The sequence below is a fragment of the Euprymna scolopes genome, chromosome 18, assembly GCF_053919585.1.
Source record: "Euprymna scolopes isolate OS-2025 chromosome 18, ASM5391958v1, whole genome shotgun sequence".
Lineage (NCBI taxonomy): Eukaryota > Metazoa > Mollusca > Cephalopoda > Sepiida > Sepiolidae > Euprymna > Euprymna scolopes.
In genome coordinates this window covers 129,111,850-129,136,684 of record NC_136499.1, presented here as the reverse complement: position 1 = coordinate 129,136,684, position 24,835 = coordinate 129,111,850, and the positions used below count along the sequence as shown (strand labels likewise).

At 31.4% G+C, this 24,835-nt stretch overlaps 1 protein-coding gene across 2 annotated transcripts in view; it reads left to right on the top strand.

Moving 5' to 3' along the window:
* LOC145297821 (uncharacterized) overlaps positions 1 to 15,611 on the top strand; it is a 139,710-nt gene extending 124,099 nt beyond the window's left edge. For both annotated transcript variants that reach the window (XM_080144142.1, XM_080144143.1), the window contains 4 exons: positions 21 to 133; positions 6,903 to 7,034; positions 7,328 to 7,498; positions 15,223 to 15,611. In XM_080144142.1, the coding sequence (XP_080000268.1) occupies positions 21 to 133; positions 6,903 to 7,034; positions 7,328 to 7,498; positions 15,223 to 15,378 (572 nt within the window). In that variant the 3' untranslated portion in view covers positions 15,379 to 15,611. The remainder of the gene's footprint in view (positions 1 to 20; positions 134 to 6,902; positions 7,035 to 7,327; positions 7,499 to 15,222) is intronic.
* The last annotated feature ends 9,224 nt before the right edge of the window (positions 15,612 to 24,835 follow it).

Below are 24,835 nucleotides of genomic sequence, written 5' to 3'. Positions count from 1 at the left end.
TTGTTTTTATTTGATTTCAGTGTCTGTAAAGAATTTTGAATTTCTGAAGGAAATTCAAGAATATCCGTTAATTGATATCGATAAAGTAAATCCAGAACTTTACGATTATATTTCCGATATGAGAGATACAAAGGTTGGTGTTTTTTATGACTTCTACCCTTTTTTTTTGTTGTTTTTTGTTTTTTTTGTTGTTTTTTCTTTGTTTTTCTTTTTACTTTTTTCTTGTTTTTTTTTACTTTTTTCTTGTTTTTTTTTTACTTTTTTCTTGTTTTTTTTTTACTTTTTTTGTTTTATTTTTTGTTTGTTTTTTTACCGTTTTTCTTTTTTTTTCTTGTTTTTTTGTTTTTCTTGTTTTTTTGTGTTTTTTTTCCTTTTTACTTTTTTGTTTTATTTTTTTTTGTTTTTTTACCGTTTTTCTTGTTTTTTTCTTGTTTTTTCTTTTTTTACTTTTTTCTTGTTTTTTTTACTTTTTACTTTTTTTGTTTTATTTTTTTTTTGTTTTTTACCGTTTTTCTTTTCTTTTTTGTTTGTTTTTTACCGTTTTTCTTTTTTTTCTCGTTTTTTTTTGTGTTTTTTTTCCTTTTTACTTTTTTGTTTTATTTTTTGTTTGTTTTTTACCGTTTTTCTTGTTTTTTTTTTCTTGTTTTTTTTTCTTGTTTTTTTTTCTTGTTTTTTTTTCTTGTTTTTTTTTCTTGTTTTTGTCTTTATTGTTCCCTTTTACTTTCCTCCTATTTTTCCTGTTTTTTTTTTTTTTAAATTCACATTCACCCCTAACAAGTCATATCCTCACTTGGACGTAAGAGGATACTATTTGGGACCATGCCTAAGAAAGATCAACAAGATATTGGTTTACGTTACATTTAAACTTCTGCATATCAGTACAGTCAGGGAAGCGGGTAGCAGAGAAGGGATTCCGAAATCTAGCTATCTAAGAGAAGAAACTATTAGAGTAGAAAGCTTTCTGGCATTTAGGGACCTCTAGAGTGAAGGGGTGTGATTTTGTTGCTAAGCGGGTTTGTCGGGAATATGTACGTCGAGGGGGCACAAGTGCAACGAGTTGATCAGAGGACATTCCATAAAAATATTTGTAAAACAGGCACAGAGATGCAACGTTGTAGTGATGGGTCAGGGGTTGGAGCTTAGTTGACAGTGTGGGACCTATTAGATTGGACACTCTTGTTTGACCCCTGTCAAAGAGTGAAAGACTAGTGGCAAACACACCAGTCTAGATCTGACAACAATACTCCATGCATGGGTGAATGGTTGCTTTGTAGATGTACAGGATATTCTTGGGTGTGAGTAGTCTTCTAGCATGATAGAGGGAAGCCACCATTTTTTTTTTTTTGCAGTAGCAGCAGCCTTCACAATGTCCTCAATGTATTTGTTCCAATTCATGTTGCCTGTGAATGTTAAGATAAGGAGTTTCTTTCTTAGAACAGCACGCCAGTGGAACTCTGTTCCGTCTGCCTGCTTCCCACCTGACTACAACTTGGATGTCTTCAAATCCAACGTAAACAAATTCCTGATGAACCGCCCCCTTAAGTAAACACTTTATGAAATCTCAACACTAACATACAACGTACTGTACATGCAATGACCCTTATCCCTGAGTGGCTTCCAGGCCTTGATAAGTGGTGACCTCCTTGTAAAAAGAAAAAAAAAGGTGTTATTAGTTATGGCTATCGATGGTTGGGAAGGCGTAATTGTTAAAGGAGAGCAAATTAGTCGGGTTTGTATTACTGTACACATAGATTCGAAAAAGTTGTCAAAAAACAAATAAAAGTTATCAAAGGCAAGATAAGTTACTTTTCTACCTAACTGGATATATTTTTAGTGTTTTTATTCAATGTAACATGTTTATTCAGCTCGAAAAACATTGTTTACCGATGTATTGGAAAATTCAAAATGGCGACCGACTCTCTCTTTAACACGGTAAGTTCGGGAAAAGAAAAGGTTTTATGAATAATAAACTTGACAAAATACTATTAAAAAACACCGAATATATGTCAACCTATGTCACGGTAACATATATTGAGCGAGTTTTTAACAGTATTTTATCCGTTTTTTTATTTATAACACCTTTTCCCAAACTTACCGTGTTAAAGAGAGAATCAGACGCCATCTGGAATGTTTCAATACATCGGTAAACACTGTATGGTTTTCGAGCTGAATAAACATATTACATTGAATAAAAACACTAAAAACATATCCAGTTAGGTAGAAAAGTAACTTATCTTGCCTTTGATAACATTTATTTGTTATATATTTGTTTTTTGACAACTTTTTCGAATCTTTGTGTACAGTAATACAAACCCAATTAGTCTTATTAGCATTAAATGTAAGCATCCATTTACGGCCCCATTCCCCTACGATCTGGAGGTCACTTTCTAACGATTCTGCCATCGTCTTAGATTTGTGTACAACCATTTTACCTTCATGCATATTATAGAGCATTATCATCAACAAATATACCCATCTTGAACACAATATTATCAGGGAAGTCGTTAATGAATATCAAGAGTAATAGTTGTCCAAGGATTGACCCCTGAAGCACTCTTGCATTAATATTATGCTGTTTGAATGTACGTCCATCAAGGAGAATCTGGATTTTTCTCTTTTCTAAGAAGGATCTAATTATATTTAGTATTCTTGCAGTAATATCATACAATTTTATTTTCATTAGGAGCCCTTCATGCCAGACTCTCAAACACTACAACCCTGCCTTCACCTGCCTTATCCAGTGCATGGTATATGCATTAAGAGATGACTATGAGGGGAGGAGATTGACAGGATGATAATTGAAAGGGTCAGTTCTTTTACCAGAAGTCTTGTACGCTGGTACCATAGAGGCCATCTTCCGACTAGTAGGGAAACAAAATTCAGCAAGGCATTTGTTGTAGAGTTTGGAAAGTATGGGGGCTAGCTCAGCTGAGCATTTCTTAATTAGTATAGCGGGAATGAGATCAGGTCTACATACCTTAGAGGTGTCTAAGTTTTATGATATTGCGGACATGAGAAGTGGTGATTTTCAGATCAAGTGTGGCTTTAGTCTGCATAGGGAAATTCGGGAGGGAGTTGTTTGTTGGCTCTAAGATGGAGTTGTTGCAAGTGAATCAATGTTCTGCCTTCTCAGTTGCAAGCAAACTCCTGGTTGTTGAATAATCCTTTATTTACTACACGAGGTCCTATCTGCTGCAATTCTATGCAGTTTCTGGTTATTTCGGTATGCCTTCTTTCGGCTTACATTTGTACAATGATTTCTAGCATCTATAATTTTTTGTTTTTATTTGACTTATAACATACAAGCTGGTGAAATTCTGCAATGGCAGCTGCACAATTTGAAGTGAACCGCGTGGGAACATGTGCTTCAGTGCTTTTCACCATTTAGGTGTCTTATTGGCACACTGTTTTGCAGGAAGAGAAAAGAGATTGGTCGGTGGGGAATCTCTGATGGCTTCCCAGTCAGCCCTTATTTAGTGCCTTGTAATTTTGAGCAATTTTGGAGTTGAGATTTAAGGGTTATGTCTACTGATATCACTAGGTGGTCTGTGTTTTCAAGTGGACTATGGGCACTAGTCATATAATCCTCAGGTATTGTCGTAAGGCATAGATTTACAAGTGCAGTTGGCTGGTGTTCATGATCTGAGAGGTGGGTTGGGAGCAAGACTGTGTAAGGGAATGAGTTATAGAAAAACTATGAGTAAAGCACCCAGTTGCATGTGTGACTTGAGAAACCAAGCTATTTTTATGGTGGACATTAAAGTCACCAAACACATTTGTTTTTGTTTTTTTTTACACAGTGGTCACCACTTATCAAGGTCCGGAAGCCACTCAGGGATAAGCGTTATTGCAAGTACAGTACGTTAGTGTGGAGATTTATTGAAGTTTTTACTTAAGGGGGCGGTTCATTAGGAATTTGTTTACATTGGACTTGAAGACATCCAGGTTGTAGTCAGGTGGGAAGCAGGCAGACGGAACAGAGTTCCACAGGTGTGCAGTTCTAAGAAAGAAGCTTTGTTCATGGAATCTACATTTTGATTTAGGCACAGATAAAGAGTGGGAAAAATTTTTGACAGTGGATTCAGCTAGATGGGTGTTTTTCGTGAAAGATTGGCGAGGGGGGACCAGAGATTGGAGTTGAGACGAGCACCTGCCATGGAAATAACGATAAAACAAGGATAGGCTCGCAACGTCTCTTCTGTGGGAGAGAAGTTGCAGGGAAGAGAAAAGGGCATCCCCCACTAAGCCACAAAGTCTGTTTTGTACTCTGTCAAGGCAGGATAGGCTGTTTTTAGCAGCTCCTGCCCAGATATGGCAGCAGTATTCCATCCTTGGACGTACTTGGCTTTTATATAGATAGAGAATTGCATCAGTAGTGAGATATCTTCTGGAGCGGTAGAAGGATCCCATCATCTTTCCAGCGACCTTGGCAACAGACTTGATGTACGTGTTCCATTTCAGATCAGGAGTAAAGGACAAACCCAGAAGCTTGTCAAAACATGGGGCTTCTCCTAGACAAGAGGCATCCATTTCAATTGATGCCAGATGGGGATCAGAGCGTTGATGATGTAAAGATAGGAGTTTGGTTTTAGATGCATTAAAGGTAACCAGCCACGTCTTCCCCCACTGAACCACGCGCTCGAGATCAGAGGAGAGAGAATCAGAGAGAACTTTGTCATTTACAGCCTTTGATGTGTTGCCGTAGATGGTCGTGTCATCAGCATAGATGTCAACGAATGATTTAAGTATGTGTTTAGGGAGGTCATTGATGTAGATCAGGAAGAGAGTTGGGCCCAGGATTGACCCTTGAGGGACTCCAGCATTAATACTGCAGGCCTCTGATTTTTGTTTATCGACCACTACTCTTATGAGCCTATCGGAGAGAAATGATTTAATGATTGAGAAAACATTTCCAGTTATACCGTAGCTGGAAATCTTGTGAAGTAGGCCCTTATGCGATACCTTGTCGAAGGCCTTTGATATGTCAAGAGCAATTGCCCTAATATCCAAGGAGAGTGCTGCATCTATACAATGGTAGAGAAATTTTACATAACTAACGCAGTGATGAAAGGCTAGTTAAAACACATGAAGGCCTGATCATCCGATGCAAGACGTTGCTCTCTAGTTAAGGAGACGGTGTTAGAAATATAGACTCCAAGTCAGAGTTCTTACGCCAGAGAGAGAGATATCGGGTTAGGGTTAGATATCCTGTCATGTTAATTTTTAGTTATTTTCTTTTTTCTCTTCATTTCATCTTTTTCTCTCTCACTGGTGCTACCAGATTTGGCTGTCTGAAGATATTGGTTTCCGGACCTAAAATGCATCAAACATTTATGCTATTGTTTTTTTGCTTTGCAAAAGTCAGTTAAAAATGTTTCCTCTACAAATACAATAAAAAAAATTTGAAGATATAAAGAACTTGAAGCATAAAAACTTTTCTTTTTTTTTTTCAAAATTACCAAATTCAGAATTATAATTATACTAGCCTGGGTGCCCGGCGTTGCCCGGGTGTTTGTAGGTGTGGGTTGAGCAAAAAGAAAAGTGGTGGCAGACAGGGTCGAACTCGTACCGCGAAGGAGGAAGAAAAACGTGAAAAAAAAGTGACGTGTTTGCTGTTGCATCCATCGCTAAACCGAAAGTGACGTAGGTTTAAATTAAGGCTAGACAATCAAAAAGAGGGGATGACTTTCGAAAATATCGGAAAAAAAAAACGACCCCCTCCCTGTTAAGTTGAGGGTGAAAAAATGAATGTTTTTGGCCAATTTTTTGATATTTGTCATCTGAAAGGTCGAGCTTCAAAATGATACTGATCTTGTGAAAATCTGTCTCCTCTGTCGAAAATTTTATACATACATTTAAACAGACAGGTGAGATTTATATTATAGATGGAAGATATGAAGAGTTGAACTAATTTTTTCTTTTCTTTGTTTTTCTATTTTTTGTACTCGTTTTTTTTTCTTTTTTTTTTGTCTTTTTTTCTTTTTTTTCTTTTTTTTCTATTTTCTTTTTTGTCTTTTTTCTTTTTGTCTTTTTCTTTTTTTGTCTTTTTCTTTTTTTACTTTTCTTTTTCTTTTTTTCTTGTCTTTTTCTTTTTGTTTTTTCTTTTTGTCTTTTTGTTTTTTCTTTTTGTCTTTTTCTTTTTTCTTTTTGTCTTTTTCTTTTTTTTCTATTTTTTCTATTCGTTTTTTTCTATTTTTTCTATTCGTTTTTTTTCTTTTTTTCTTTTTTTTCTATTTTTTCTACTTGTTTTTTTTTCTTTTTTTTCTTTGTCTTTTTTCTTTTTGTATTTTTCTTTTTTTGTCTTTTTTTTTCTTGTCTTTTTCCTTTTTTCTTTTTCTTTTTTTCTATTCGTTTTTTTTCTTTTCTTTTTTTCTATTTTTTCTATTCGTTTTTTTCTATTCATTTTTTTCTATTTTCTTTTTGTCTTGTCTTTTTTTCTTGTCTTTTTCTTTTTTTTCTTGTCTTTTTCTTTTTTTTTTTGTCTTTTTCTTTTTTCTTGTCTTTTTCCTTTTATTTCTTTTGTCTTTTTCTTTTTTCTTCTTTTTCCTTTTACTCCATCCTTTCTTTCCTCTTTATTTTTTTAATATATCGGTTTCTTTTTTTCTTTTTATTTCTTTTTGTCTTTTTCTTTTTTCTTCTTTTTCCTTTTACTCCATCCTTTCTTTCCTCTTTATTTTTTTAATATATCGGTTTCTATTCCCTTTTTTCTTTTTCTTCGCTTTTCTTCCTTTCTATCACCTCTTTTTTAAAAATGTCTATTGCTTCTCTTTTTCTCTTTTCATCTTTTTGTTTTCATTAAAATCTTAATTTCCTTTCATCACATATTTGCATTTCCATCTTGACCATTATGATTCAATATATTTTCTCTCCCATAACATTCACTCATTTTTTTTTTTTTTCAGCTCCTACGGATTCGTTTAGCTCATTTGAGTTCATACCTATTCACCTGCAAAAAGTCTGTGGCTGAGAAATTCCGCCAGAGTCTTTGGCCCAAGGAATACTTATATGAAGATATCCACCTCTATTCCGTAATTGTAAGTTCCAAACTTATTTTCCTAACATTTTCAAAATAATTTAAAAAATAAATCGATGATGTCATGTTCAGTTAGACACCAATTTTTTTTTTTCCTAAATTTTATAAAAATTAATCAGAAATTAAACAGATTTTCACTCTAAACAAAAATACATTTGCATATACAAAAAAAAAACTGCTTACAGCACTTGATATTTTAATTTTTAAAAGAATAATTTTGAATAAATTTCAAAAAGATGATTCAATCAAATGTTTTTTTTAACTTTTTCATGTTTTTTTGTTTTTTTTTAACAGGATTTCTTACAAATTCAGTCGGGTCACTTACAAGCAATGTTGAAGAAGTGTCTGAAGACGGCCAGCAAACACGTCTACGAATGCGGGTTGTGCAGTCAAAAAGGTTTCATTTGTGAAATCTGCAAAAGTTCACAGGTCATCTATCCGTTCGAGATGGATACGACACACCGTGTGAGTTTATTAGTTTTTTAATGCTGCATCGTTTCACTGTTCACTATTGTAGTCAGTTAGAAAGCAGGAAAACGGGAGAGAGTTCCACAGGTGTGCAGTTCTAAGAAAGAAGCTTTGTTCTTGGAATCTACGTTTAGGTTTCGGCAGAGATAAAGAGTGGGGGAAATTATTAATAGTGGTTTCAACTAGACGAGTGTTTTTCGGAGGGAGAACCATAGATTGGAGCTCAGACGAGCACTTGCCATGAAAATAACAATAAAACAAAGACAGGCTCGCAATGTCTCTTCTGTGGGAAAGAGGTTGCAGGGAAGAGAAAAGGGCATTGAAACTCTTATCGAGGCAGGATAAGCTACTTCTAGCAGCTTATCCTGCCCAAATGTGGCAACAATACTCCATCCTTGGATGTACTTGGCTCTTATACAGGTAAAGAATCACATCAGCAGTAAGATATCTACTGGAGCAGTAGAATGATCCCACTATTTTTCCGGCAGCCTTGGCAACAGATTTGATGTACGTGTTCCATTTCATATCAGGAATGAAGGTCAAACCTAGAAGCTTGTCAAAACATGAAGCTTCCCCAAGATGAGATCCATTCATTTCAATTGATGTCAGACGAGGGATCAGAGCATTGATGATGTAAAGATAGAAGCTTGGTTTTAGATGCATTAAAATTAACCAGCCACCTCTTTCCCCATTGCACCACATGATAAAGTTCAGAGGAGAGAAAATCAGAAAGAACTTGGTTGTTTACAGCCTTTGAAATGTTGTCATAAATGGTAGTGTCATCAGCATAAATGTCTACGAATGATCAGGAATAAAGTTGGGTTCGGGCTGAGGAACTCCAGCGTTAATTCTGTGAGCTTCTGATTTCTGCCCATCAACCACTACTCTTATGAATCTATGAGAGAAATGATTTAATAATTGAAAAGACATTTCCAACTATACTGTAACTGGGCAATTGCTCTTGAAAGAAAGCTCTTCATCGAAAGATTCGCTAATCCTATGAGATATAACTGTGAGTCCATCTGCTGTAGATCTAGCAGAATGGAATCCATATTGCATGGCACTGAGGAGTTATTTTTGCTGAGGTGTTTGTACTACATCTCTGTTTAACACAGATTCCAGCAACTCATGACGCACAGAAGACCGATTGATCTGTATTGAGAGAGAGATAACCGATCACCTGAATTCTTAAATACAGGGGATACTGATGAGGTTTTCCAGTGTGTTGGGAAGCAATTCTCCTTAAGACAATGCTTATACAGCTTTGTAAGTATGGGAGCTAGTTCTATAATTGGAATGCTGTCAGGACCAGTTGCTTTACTGGAATCGAGATTTTTGATTAGCTTGGCAACATCATGCACATATATTTGTATCTATTTATGGTTGACGGCCCTGATCGCATATGGTAGAGTTAGCTGCAAAGTTTTTGGCAAAGAGTTTGACTTTGTCCGATGCTGAGATTACCTCAGGCTCATTGATGATAATTGGGATAAAGCACACATTCAGAACCCTGTTTGTCATTTGCCAAAATTGGTGGGAACTAAGCTGCTGCTTAGCAACTTTGGACTTGATAGACTGAGCGTACAACTCTAAAAAATGTGTTTGTACACATTTCTTAGATCGTTTATACATGGAGTGATTTACTATTTTTGCATTATCTAAAATTAAATGATCAAATTTTAATGAAATTATCAGGGTTTTTTTTTTTTACAAAGGTGTCACCACTTATCAAGGCCGATTGGCCACTCAAGGATAAGGGTTAAAGAGTGTAGAGTAGTCAAAGGACAATATAGTAATCGATAGTAATGGAAGTTCGGTAAATTTGTTAACTTAAGTGGAACGGCTCATCAGAAACTTGTTCACGTTGGACTTGAAGACAACCATATTATAGACAGCTGGAAAGCAGGAAAACGGAAGACAATTCCACAGGCGTGCAGTTCTAAGAAAGAAGCTTTGATCATGGAATCTATGTTTAGGTTTAGGCACAGATAAAGAGTGTGGAAAATTATTGATAATGTTTTCAGCTAGTCTAGTGTTTCTTGTGAAAGTTTGGCGAGGGGGGACCATAGATTGAAGCTCAGTCGAACACTTTCCATGAAAATAACGATAAAGCAGAGACAAACTCGCAACATCTCTTCTGTGAGATAGAGGTTGCAGCGAAGAGAAAAGGACATCTCCCACCAGGCCACAAAGTCTTTTTTTTTAAATATATTTTATAATTTTTTTTTTCAATATATTTTATTTTTTTATATATTTTATAAAAAAACTAAAATTAATTTCAATCGCACTACTAAGATTTGATACTAAACCTTATGTCTAAAATACTTATTTTAATTTTGATCAAAATCCATTACATGATTTCTAGAAAATGTCTAAAATTTAAGGAACGTTTTTTAATTGGTGTCTAATGATTATGGATCGAATTCAATGCAAATTGAATTTGGAAAAAAAAAAAAAAAAATTCCAAATAAAATGAAATTTGGAGAATAATTATTATCTAAATTATTTAATATTAAAATTTCACAGAAATCTGAGAAATCTGAATTTTTACACAGAAAATTAAATCAACTAAATATATTCCACATTTGGATCGATTGCGTCAACTAGCTGTGTTCCATAATTCATAATGATTGGTTAATTAGTTTAGAAGTTAATTCTATAACGAATAATGCTTGAGAGTTATGTTTTAGTTTCGGTTCTAGTTGATGACACTTAAGTTATTTGTTTTGTTTTTTTTAACTTTTGAAATCACTATTAGGAATTGGGCACGATAAATATATTTTGATTGGATCTTTAATAATAAATAATGAAATCTGCATAAATTAAAATATCATATTTAAGCGTATTTGACGGCTTGCTAGCTTATAAATAAAAGAATATCATCGCAATCACTATTTTCTGATTAAAACAAGTTTAGCATTAATTGAATCCAAATTTGTTTGTTTTTTGTGTGGAAAAATAACAGGAATGAACTTGTCAACCCGAAGAAACCAAACTTCCAGTTATCTCCCTTGAAATTGAAAAATTGAAAATATATCAAACTTATTTTACGACCTGGCAAGCCCTCCCTCCTAGTTTATAAACTGTTGTAGACCCGTGATAGGGGTCACAAATGAAAGAAACCACAAGCAGTGTAAAGTGTATAAAATATAATATGTATTTATCGTAAAGAATACAGGAGTCACTAAAGTGGTATGAGAGGAACGTGTTTGTAGCATGCGGTTAAACATCCATTTAGTTTCTGAAACCAGTGGTATTTGATTCCACTTAGTCCTGAAATAGGGGTGATTAGTACCCCACAACATAAATAAAAGTGTATCACCTCTTTGGATCCAAATTTGTTCATTCAGCAGCTGTTGTTAATTGTTTCCTGTCATAAGTCATTTTTTTTTTTTTTTTTTTTCAAATGGAAGAATAGAAAATCCAACTATGAATTTATGTCGACCATAATTTTTGGTGAAACCTTTGCAGGTGGCAAGTGCGGCTGTAGGTCAAATAAAAAAAGAATGTCAAAATATTCAGATGATGTTCAAAAGCCCCCACCCCACCCCCACTTCTCCTCCTCCTCCTTTTTGAATTTCAATTCCAACTGTAGCTGTTTCCCCTTTTGTCTCCTCCACAGAAATACTTTTGGAGACGGCTGTGGCCAGGTGCTAATATGTTCCCATTCTAATTTCTCTCCTTGCTGACATTTTGGTTTGAATAATGAATAATTTATTAATGATTGTGCGATGAAAGCATTTCTAGAATGTTGCAATTATGATGCATGGTATGGACTTTATCTCCCTCCCTTTCTCTCTCTCTCTTACTATCTCTATCTACCTACCTCTATTTCCCTCACTCCCTCCCTCTCTCTCTCCCTTTCTCTGTACCTCCCTCTTTATATATTTCCCTCACTCCCTCTCTCTCTCTCTCTGTCTCTGTACCTCTCTCTCTATATATATTTTCCTCACTCTCTCTCTCTGTGCCTCCCTCTCACTATATATTTCCCTCACCCCCCCTCTGTACCTCCCGCTCTCTACATATTTCCCTCACCCCCTCTCTCTCTGTACCTCCTCTCTCTCTCTATATATATATATATTCCCTCACTCCCTCTCTATCTATTATCTATATATATATATATATATATATATATATATAATTTCCTCACTCTCTCCTATCTTTCTCTCTCTCTCTCTCTCTCTCTCTCTCTCTCTCTCTCTCTCTCTCTCTATATATATATATATATACAGGCTTCTTCAGTTTGACAGACTATAGATACCTATGTAGGGGTGTCAGCACATTAAATTTTTGTGGTAGAAGGTGTGCAATCTCCAACCACACCTCTCCTGAGTCGACATTGTTAAATACCAGTGGTAACTGAAGTGTGTGTGCAGGACGACTGGAAACAAATGTCGAGATAAGCAGAGAGCACATACAGCGCCTAGAATTCTCAAATGGTATTAACCAGGCACAATGTTGCTTAACTTTAGTGATCTGATGAGAACCAGTGTGTCAATCCGATTATGCCGTATATATATATATATATTTATATTTATATATATATATATATATATATATATATATTTATATTTATATATATATATATATATATATTTATATTTATATATATATATATATATATATTTATATATATATATATATATATTTATATTTATATATATATATATATATATATATATTTATATTTATATATATATATATATATATATATTTATATATATATATATATATTTATATATATATATATATATTTATATATATATATATATATTTATATATATATATATATTTATATATATATATATATATATATTTATATATATATATATATATTTATATATATATATATATATATTTATATTTATATTTATATATATATTTATATATATATTTATATTTATATTTATATATATATTTATATTTATATTTATATATATATTTATATTTATATTTATATATATATTTATATATATATTTATATATATATATATATTTATATTTATATATATATTTATATTTATATATATATATATTTATATATATTTATATTTATTTTTTAAAAACAGTAATCTATGTACACGCGTGTTTTTGGGGCCCTACCCCTCTTGACTGTTGTTAGGACTCGAACCCCGGACCTTATGTATTTCAGATGTGTGTACGTAGATTACTGTTTTTAAAAAATAATAAAGAAATACGTCCAAATAAAAAGAGGCCGACTTTCTAAAACACCGGATCTCCAAGGTGGGGACGATAACCTTAATATCGTTTAAAAAATCAACAACAAAACTACGTATATATATATATATATATATATATATATATATATATATATAGTAGAAATGGTAATTAATAAAAACTGAAGAAAGTGCTCAATACTGTTGTAGGTTTCTGTAAAAGTCTGAGGAAGCTACAGACGACCAAAAAAACGGCCGGGCAGCTGAAACAATAATGTAACTTAACAGAAAGATACGGTAATAAAAAATAAAAACGTATATATATATATATATATATATATATATATATATAAATCCCCGAAACAGTGTTTCATGGTAAACAACTGATGATCCCTTGAAAAATAAATTATTGGTATTATAGTAAATTCGAGAGCGAGTTGATGCAGTGATTGCAGGTGATTAAATGACTTACTGACTAGATGGTTTTCTAACGAATGATAAAAAATATTTTTTTGTATAGTTTTAAAGGTTAAAAACTTCAAAGACATATATATGTATATATATAGCCGTGTTTGTGCTTCCAATGTCAGTATTGACTTGTCCTCGATTCTTCTCAGCAAGTCGCACTCAGTATTTAATTTGAAAATTCTAGAAACAGTTTATACCAAGTATTTGACACCTTCTCTAAGATAAAAGAAAGTCTTTTAGGGTTTGATGTTTCTATTTGTTCCCCCTCCCCCGTTTGATTTTTTCCCTTGCTTTGTTGTCTTCCCCGCCAGATTTTCATTTCATATTGTGTTTTTTTTAATTGTAATTACACCTCGATTGAACCCTATTAAACAAAGTGTGAAACCTCAAAATGACTCAATAGGAAATTTATTCACATTTGCTTTAAAGATGATCACGTTATAGTCAGTCAGGAAGCAGACACGCGGTATTGTGGTATTTTCCGTGTTTCATCGTATTTCATTTTTATTTGTTTGCACATTTTTAAATTTAAGGTAGACAACTCCTATTACATTCTTCAATTTAAAATAAATTATCCTCCATGTCGATAATTATTTTTAGGTGATTATTTAAAAATGTTTCACATTAGCAGTCGCCTTGGCCAAGTAATTTCTTTTTGATAAATTTTTAGCAAAATATGTTGGATTACTAATAGCATGGTACAATAATAACGAATTAAATTAGCAAATCAGAAACAATGTTTGATTTGTCAGCTTAAATGTTATTTGGGTCTAACTTTCAAATCTGGCCGAATAAATATCATATATTAGATTAGATCAACATTTGATTATTTTTTTTTTTTTTTTTTAATTTCATTTTTTTTTTTTAAGGGGTCCTATTTATATACAATACTCTAGCAAAATAGTTTCTGTTTGTATACAATACTCTAGCAAAATAGTTTCTATTTGTATACAATACTCTAGCAAAATAGTTTCTGTTTGTATACAATACTCTAGCAAAATAGTTTCTATTTGTATACAATACTCTAGCAAAATAGTTTCTGTTTGTATACAATACTCTAGCAAAATAGTTTCTATTTGTATACAATACTCTAGCAAAATAGTTTCTATTTGTATACAATACTCTAGCAAAATAGTTTCTATTTGTATACAATACTCTAGCAAAATAGTTTCTGTTTGTATACAATACTCTAGCAAAATAGTTTCTATTTATATACAATACTCTAGCAAAATAGTTTCTGTTTGTATACAATACTCTAGCAAAATAGTTTCTATTTGTATACAATACTCTAGCAAAATAGTTTCTGTTTGTATACAATACTCTAGCAAAATAGTTTCTATTTGTATACAATACTCTAGCAAAATAGTTTCTATTTGTATACAATACTCTAGCAAAATAGTTTCTGTTTGTATACAATACTCTAGCAAAATAGTTTCTATTTGTATACAATACTCTAGCAAAATAGTTTCTATTTGTATACAATACTCTAGCAAAATAGTTTCTGTTTGTATACAATACTCTAGCAAAATAGTTTCTATTTGTATACAATACTCTAGCAAAATAGTTTCTATTTGTATACAATACTCTAGCAAAATAGTTTCTGTTTGTATACAATACTCTAGCAAAATAGTTTCTATTTGTATACAATACTCTAGCAAAATAGTTTCTATTTGTATACAATACTCTAGCAAAATAGTTTCTTTTTGTCAAATGTAGAATTTCTGAAGATTTAATTGGAATGAAACTTAAAAAAATTAAAAATCCATCATATTAGAATTTTTTTTTTTAAATGTAGTGAAGTATTTTATTATATTGCCAATAATATGAGACAACATTCACAAATGAAAATTGGCAAGTCGGAAGCAAAGCTTGATTTGTCAGCTTAAATCCTATTTGAGTCTTACTTTAAAAATCCAAACCAAATAACTTGAATAAAAATGCATGGCATTTTGGTTAACTTTTATTTAAAAAAAAAAATTTAAATAATTTATTATATTATGTAAATGAAAAACAAAAATTAAATTTATCATAAATAAATTTCATTTTCTTGTTTTTTTTTCATTTTTTTTTTGTTAGTGTGAGCAATGCAAGGCCGTTTACCACAAGACGTGCATGAACCTGAAAGACCAATGCCCAAAATGTGAACGCAGACGTCAACGTTTCATGAAAATAGGTCCGATGTCCACCTCACCGGATCCAGATTATGATGTGATTCCATGGGATTCTACCTAAAAACGTTTGTCAATCCCAATGACCGCAATCTCCACCCCTTTTTTTTATCCTGTGACAAAAAAAAAAAAAAAGGCAGCAGTGGCTGTGATAAAGAAATCTGCTGCTCAGAGGATTTTTACATCCTCAAAAATATTTTTATTATTTTGTTTTGTTTTGTGTCTCCTCAGCTTTTCTTTGCAAAGGGGAGATAAATCTTGAAGTAAAATTGGTACTTCTTTATAATCACACCGTCATGGCGTAAGCGTTTGTTGTTTTTAAGATTGACACAATTCTTGGAGGGGGGGGGTATACTTAAAAAAAAAATTAACTATACCACTTATAGTATCGCGGATACAAGCTACAATATTTCTAACCATATTTGGTTCCAACAAAGGTGTTTGTGCATTTTAATCTGACATCTAAAAAGATCAAAAAATGACTTTTAGGTAAAACCATTATCACATAATTATATGTCGAAATAAGTAAAAATTCCAAAAATTACAGAAAATGATCTGCTGCAACTACTCTTTTACAAAAAAACAAAAAAATTTGTTATCGATACGTTTTCTAATTTTAAATAAAGTTAACCCTTTACCACCAGAATTTTTTTAATGCAATAAGGAGGCACACCCACACGTGACGGAAATTTACATGCAACTGACACGCAAACATAAACAACCCCTTATTCACTTGTTGAACCATTCATAGACCTGTACTTTGAAGACCAGTTGAGCTGGTCTTCAAAGTACAGGACTAGGAAATCTTTCCTATATAGGTGTTTTTTTTTTTTGTTTTTTATTGAAAGGCGACTTGAAAGTAGTATTTTGGCAGTAAAGGGTTAATTGAAAATAAAGGAAATGAGTCTGTTTGTCATAATAATCGGTCACAATAGACTTAAGCCATTAAAACTGTATTTTTTGATAAATTTTTATTTTTTTCACATAATTATTTTAATCTAGTCAATCATTTTTCGTAATTTTGGGAATTTTGACTAATTTCTGTTTTTACTTAAAATGTAATTTTTGTGATATCCGATTATAATGCACAAGCACCAAATAAACTTCAGTCTCTGCATGACTTGCCCACCAAGTTTTAGTTTCGAATATCCAACAGTCTTTATTTTATTGCCTTTCACTATTATGAAGGGTCAAATTTTGTCCCTTTTATTCTTTAAGATGACTGAAAAAAAGGAAAAAAAGGAAACCATCCTCCCCTAAAATATATATATATATATATATATATATATATAGAATAAATGAAAAAAAGTTATATTCCAAAATTCATGAGGTTGACCATCTTATAATTTATTCCTTTAATTCAGATGACTTATACAATTCTTGACAGTATCTGTTTCGTAGTGCTACGAAACAGATACTGTCAAGAATTGTATAAGTCATCTGAATTAAAGGAATAAATTATAAGATGGTCAACCTCATGAATTTTGGAATATAACTTTTTTTCATTTATTCTCTATATTGCTCTGTAATTACATTGAGCTTCTTATATAAGGATTGATATATAATAAGAAAATATATTTTTACAGAAATTTATATATATATATATATATATATATATAAAGTACCAATTTTTTTTTTTTTTTTTTTGTTGAACAGTTCTACTTCAATAGTCATAAGCTATTTACTTCACTATGAAAATGAAATAAAAAAAAGATGTCCTCCATGGAATCATCAATCTAATTCCTAATCCTTTCTGCAATCCATTTTTCGTACAAATTAACTTTAACATCTGACTTTTTGGCTAGGAGCCAAGTGTATTATCTGTTCTGATAGTAGCGCTGCTCTTTTCTGTCCTCAATTCAGGAAGGAGAAATCTTTCTAGACTAAAACAATTTTGATTTTTGTCCCAATCCAGAGTGACCCATTTTGAAGAGGTAGATTTTCTTCACATTGTATCAAATTCTACCGTCATGAGGAGACAAATAAACTTTGTAGGCATGTCCGTGCGTGTTTAGACAAACGCTTACGATAGTATCTAATAAAAGAAAAACATAAAACAAAAACTTTTATAAACAACAACAATATATATTCAAGTGACCTGCACCATTAGGTGTAGGCTGCCGAAAGTTTAAACGGTGCAGAAAAGAATAGAAGATTTGAATCCCGCTGTGTGTGGAGAACCATCCCCACTTTTTAGAACCACTGCTTACCTCGATCAATAGCCCTTATCCTCGAGTGGCCTCTCGGCCTTGATAAGTGGTGATGCCTATGTAAAAAAAAATAAAAATAAAAAAATACTAACCTGGAAATTATGAATACCCATCTGGTACTGGCCAGTCTCATCATTGCTTAACTTTTTGATTTATTGAGAATTTGTGTGTTAACATGATTCTGTTGTGTGTGTGTATATATATATATATATATATATATATATATATGTATATATATGAGAAGGATGTTGTAGTTTGCTTGAAGCATTGTTCGTAGTGTGAAAAGGAGTTGTTTGAAGGTTATATCAATGCGGTTGTATATATATATAGAGAGAGAGAGAGAGAAAGAGAGAGAGTATCAATAAGAAAAGGACAATATAAAAATATATACTGATGTATATGTATTTATTCGTTTATTCAATAAGGATGATATATAAATTAAGGGTTTATGATAAGTAAAACTCTTTATAACATGGTATTTCGAAGCCTAATGCTTCTCATCAGAAGAGAGAAAATGCTAGGTAACATAATAGGGATGCGACGTTTAGCAATAGCTACATTTGGAGCAAAATAATTATGCAGTGAGATATAAAATATTGAGACTGTTTGGGGAGGGAATGGGAGAACTAAAATGATCTCTATGATATAGGAGGAATATAGCTTTTATTAAATAATGAAGGTTGGTGTATAGCACGTATGAGTTTAATATATGCATGGATATGTGTATCTGAGCTCTTGGGATGAATATAGGCTAAGAGGATGATTATATAATCATATCTATTAATAGATTATAACTACGGAGGTTGGTTGTTTTTGTTTTACGGCATATCAACCCTTTTCATGTATTTTTTATGCCGAATCCAGTGATTTTGAAGAACAATTTTTTAATAGAATATATTTGTTGTTTTCAAATCGGTTTCTATTCAACCCATAGTTGGGATCCTAACAAGTACTACCAGTCTGGGTCAGAGTGGACCTGGGAGCAATGGCAATTAAAGGGTGGCTCCACACTCCCCGAAGCCTGCAAGCTGGGGCCTCACCATCGGATATAGTTTTAGGTCATATCCAGGACTAACTACGGAAGGGGTTCACTTGAAATAAGGGATTTATGCTAGGTCCGCATATATTTGTAGGGGTAACGGAATTATAATTTTTTATTTAAATGAATTATAGATTATTAGAAATAATTAATATAATAAAAGAATAAAGGTAAAAAGATAAATTAAAAAAAAGATAAATTATAAAAAAAGATAAATTATAAAAAAGATAAATTAAAAAAAAGATAAATTATAAAAAAAGATAAATTATAAAAAAAGATAAATTATAAAAAAAGATAAATTATAAAAAAAGATAAATTATAAAAAAGATAAATTATAAAAAAAGATAAATTATTAAAAAAGATATACATGAATAAGATAAAGGATAAACAAATGGTGGAAGAAGGGGATAAAAATACAAATATGGCATAAAAAAGTATAAAATTATAAAATAATAAGAAGTACAAAGTTAATAAAAATATTTAAAAAAATAACAAATGGATTTTTTTTTTTCACTGTTGACCTTTTGATGTTATTGCATCTTTCAAATCAAGAGTGCATGAACGATTTTTGTAAACAACAGATTTAAGATGTCACAAAGGAAGTAGTCAAGAGGCGATAGATCTGGTGATCGGGGTGGGCACTCTCTAGGACCTCTTCACCCAATCCATCTTCCAGGAAAAGTATGTCATATTTATGCATGTAAATAGCAAAGTGTGGTGAAGCCCCATCTTGTTGAAAAAAGAAATTTTTTTCATCAAAGCATGCGAACAATTTTCAAGATAATCAAACAAGAAAGTCTGTAGAAACTCATTGATAGTATTGAAAAAGACTGTTGGGCCTTCATGACTGAAACTAGGTTGACAAGTCATGCATAGACTGGTTTATTAGGGTTGGATTATATTGAATGCATGCAATCGATTGCATGTGAATTTAATTTCCGAGAAAGTTCCTCCTAAAAAACACATCTCAAATCAATCCAAGGTGAATGCTGCAGTGTTGTTCAGTAAGGATTTTAAATCATATTTGTTATGTCCTTGGGTGGCAGTTGAGTGTGTGAGGGGAGGGGGCATTCTGTAATTAAGGCTTTTTTTTTTTTTTTTTTAGATTTTTTTATGGCAATCACTCCAGACACAGCATGAAGCCACTTTATGTAAGGAGCTAAAAAAAAAAAAATTCAGCGTCAAAATTTGCCAATGATAATAGTTTCTGACCCATGTTAGGGTTGCGGTTGTTTTGAAAGCTCAAGAAGATGATGGTAGCTGTAATAATTTTATCTGAATAATAATTAAGAAATAAATATTACGGAAATAAATAATTCTAAGAATTGTTCTTTCTTCAGTTTGTATCACTTTTTCGCTTGTTCAGTGAATTTTTTTTTTTATATTTCACAAGCTCAATCACCAATTTTTAAAAATAATTTAAAAAAAACAACTACAACTTGTTATTAATGCGACATAATTTGTAGAGTTTACGTTTATTGGAATATCTAAAAAAAAAAAAAAAGGGTGGGGTTTACCCCATGATGGTGTCATTATAAACAAACATTAGAACAACAATAAGAAATAACATACACAACTTTTTTTTTTTTTAATGGACTTTAATTTTGGATGAACTTACATATTCCTTGGACTATATTCTCATTTATCAAAATTCATAATGCCCCTCCCCTTTAAAATGTCGCTCATGTAATCGTTAATAAACTTTGCAATCCTTTTCTAACATAAAAAGGAAGAAAAAAAAATAAATAAAAAAACAAGACAGCAACGTGACACAATAACGTACAACAACAGTTTTCAAAGATTCTCATACAACCGTCTGCCTGCGTTCTCCCCGCGGCCTCCTTTTATGCAATCGAGCAGCAAGATTTTGCATTACTTTACGAGACCGCTAGTTATAAAAGTTGTGGCCGCCACCATCTTGATTCTTCCCCTCCCCTCCCCTCCTGACAGCTTGATTCCACATGGCTCACACACGTGCGGATATTTTAACGATAAACCATTTTCTTGGTTTCCACAAATTTCCCTACACCTTTCTATAATCCAACTATTTTATTTCGTAGAAATAAACCCCAGTCTGTGTTTGCCTTGTCCACCAAGTTTCAGCCATGCAGGTCCAACAGTTTTTGTTCTATCTCCATTCAAACATAATCTCACCTAGATGTGGCGTATAATATTGTAAATAACTTTGACGCAATCCCCGCTTGACTTGGATTAGACCTTTTTCAGTTTAGAAACAATTTGGGCATTATTTTGATACGCGTTATCTTTGAGACAACTGCATCGATAAAAATTTGTATGGGGTTTTGGTCCACTGAGCGTGTAACTGATTCAGATTCGCACCTCTTACTGATGAGCTGATCAGCAAAGTGTCCCCACATGTCATTGAGCTGTGATAAAATAAAGAGTGTGGGACATTTAGGATTAAAACTTGGTGGGAAAGTCATGCCTAGACTGAAGTTTATTTGCAACAAAATATGATTTCGGTAAGGATTACGAATTTTATTAACGATTCTAATTTTTTTTTTTTTTTTTTTTTTTCACAATTAATTATACAAATTGATCAAATCGTCATCACCTGAGAATTTCCAGGTGAGGTAAAAAAAAAAAAAAATAGGTTTATCGTTCAATTCAATAATTTAATTTAAACTAATAATGACCATTTATATAAAAAAATCAAAAGAAATCAAGATTTAAAAAAAAATAATTGAAATTTTAATTTAAACAACTTTTTCCTTCGTTTCCTTTTTTTTTTTTTTTTTTTAATTGTTTCATTTTATATTTAAAACTTTTTCATATTAATAATTTTTCTTACATTAAAATATTTAACATTAATTTTGTGAAAACCGAATGTATTTCCAGCAGCTGTAAGGGACAGGTTTAGCATGTCACCATATCTGATGTCATCCAAATTTCTACTCCTTTCCAAACGTAAATAAAATAAATTAACAGTTAGTAACAAGTCTTCTTATTATTACTGAGTGATCATCTAGGGGTTTCCAGTAATGTTTAAAACTGCTTATATATATATATATAACAATCTCTTTTTTTTTTTTTTTTTCTTTTTTTGTCAAAATTCCAAAAAAAAATTATGAATGTTCTAGATGTCACCAACATTTTCGATTCTTCATGAGTTTGTCTTAAAGGGACAAAAACAATTTTATTTTTGATTGAAAAAAATTAAATGCAAGAATGCGGCCTAAATGCATAGAAATATATACATATATATAAAAAATAAAATAAAAAAGGAACAAACCGTCTTATGTGTTCATCAACATTTCGTTTTTATTTCGAGACTGTCTCTGGATGAAATAAAGACGAAACGTTGATGAACACACAATACGGCTTGTTCCTTTTTATTTCTCTATTTTGTCGGAATACTATTTCCATTATTTTCATCATATATATGAGAGGTTTTTGGAGACCTGACGTGAACATGGAAATGCCGAAATGTTGATTGATCTGCATAAACCCTTTACAATGTTTATATAACAAAATAATAAATAAACCCCTTACAATATTTATATAATTTTATTTTTAAAAGCTGTGCATTTGTATCGAACACTTTGAAAGAAATATTGGTTTTTAGTTCATGTTACCAATATACATAAACTTAATTTTATTTATATATATATTTTTTATTGTAATTCTTATTATATATATATATATATATATATATATATATATATATATATATATATACGTATGTGTGTGTATATATATATATATATATATTTTTTTTTTTTTTTTTTAATTGTAATTCTTATTATATATATGTATGTATGTATGTGTGTGTGTATATATATATTAATATTAATAGGAGCAAAATTCAAAAGATAAAAGGTTATTAAAAAACTTTTCAAATTCGAAAGTGCAGAAATATAAATATACACGTATATATTTATAGAGCAACAATCTTATCCAGAATTTAAAAGCTCAATATCAATGATAGAACCGAATATAAATAGAAAAAGTCAAGATGTTGTAGAAGTCATTTTATTCCTTTTCTAACCCCGGATATTTTTAAAAGAGATTCCAAAGGATATCTTGCGAAATTCTTTTTGAATTCACTAATCCCCACCACCTATTGCGAACTTTTGGATATCACTGGATATTTCCAACCATATATATTGGATATTTTCAACCATATATATTGGATATTTCCAACCATATATATTGGATATTTCCAACCATATATATTGGATATTTCCAACCATATATATTGGATATTTTCAACCATATATATTGGATATTTTCAACCATATATATTGGATATTTTCAACCATATATATTGGATATTTTCAACCATATATATTGGATATTTTCAACCATATATATTGGATATTTTCAACCATATATATTGGATATTTTCAACCATATATATTGGATATTTCCAACCATATATATTGGATATTTCCAACCATATATATTGGATATTTCCAACCATATATATTGGATATTTCCAACCATATATATTGGATATTTTCAACCATATATATTGGATACTTTCAACCATATATATTGGATATTTTCAACCATATATATTGGATATTTTCAACCATATATATTGGATATTTTCAACCATATATATTGGATATTTTCAACCATATATATTGGATATTTTCAACCATATATATTGGATATTTCCAACCATATATATTGGATATTTGCAACAATATATATTGGATATTTCCAACCATATATATTGGATATTTCCAACCACATATATTGGATTTTGCTAAGTATACCCTTTCATTTGTTTTTATAAACTTTTGCTTTCAATTTTCTCTCTCAAAAGTTTTCAAAATTGAGCTCACCGGCAAAAATAGATACTTATCTGTACTTACTTTTTGCTGAATTTTTTTTTTCCTCTGAGGAGAAGAGTCTTTCTTTAAAACTCCATGGAATAAGGAAACTTTCACCTTTATTCCGTGTTTTGAATAAAATATTGTAACTTTAATTCTATAATATCTTGACTTTTTCTACCTATATATTTGTTCACTATTTGCGGGGAAAGAATTCCAGCAAAGTTCTTGATTATAAAGAAAAAAAAATTTCAATATATATATATATATATATATATAACTACTTCATTTATTCACATAAATTTAATATACGAAAGTATAGATTTATGTGTAAACTTTAAGTATTTACTTCAAAAGTGCTCAATACGTAGGTAGAGCTAGTTAGTAATTTATAAAATATATATGGCGATTAAGCTACACTGAATATTCAGCGTTTCATCCAACTATAGCATAAGCCTGACGAATCCTATAGTTGGATGAAACGCAGAATATTCAGTGTAGCTTAATCGCCATATATATTTTATAAATTACTATATATATATATATATATATATATATATAAATTGCCACAACCAAACAACGTCGCAGCTCACAAAAGCCATGACGGTCAACAAGCTGGGAATTCAAGATTCGAGTTTCACCCTCATTTGGACTCATCAGTTAGACATATCCGATCTGCGTTGATTAATAGACTTTTTTGTGTGTCGATCGGTTACTCAAGTGGTAGAGTATTCACCTCGCCGGCAAGAGGCTCGGGTTCCGAATCCCATGTTCGGATATATCTAACTGATGAGGGCAAAACTTGAGTCTTTGACTTCTGGTTTGTTGCCTCTCATAGCTTTTGTGGGCTGCAACGTTGTTTGACTTTGGAAATAGTTATATAATCTCTTACGTTCTGAAAAATTATATGTACATAAACACACACACACACATACACATATAGTCTGATTCAATAATTTATTTAAACTCGTAACAATAACTTGACAGTTGTTATAAAAAGCAACATAAATAAAAAAAATAATAATAATTTGCAATTAAAAAAAATTAAAAACGTTTTTTAATTGTTTTTCGATATATTCAAACCGTCATCAAATTTTATAAGGACAAAATTACATTTTTTTTTCTGAAAATTTTCAAACGCTTAATTTATAATAATGCAATCGTTGCTCAGGTGCATTGCAACTCGTCAAAAATGCAAATACATATGCGTGAGGGGGGGGGCATCAGGTGTAGTTTCGACAAATTTCAGAAAATCTGAGGACTTTAAAAGATGCAGCGTCTTAGCAACAAACAACTGGATGCAGTTTGTTCAAGTTTTTTTGAGTGTGACAAAAAAAATGTTTCCGAATATCATGGGTGCTGTTTTCTAACTTTGTGTGCATGTCCATCTGTGTCAGGCACATGGACATCAAAAAGATGTTCCGGGTTGTTGATGTAAGACATTAAAAAAAACAAAAGCTAATTATTGCA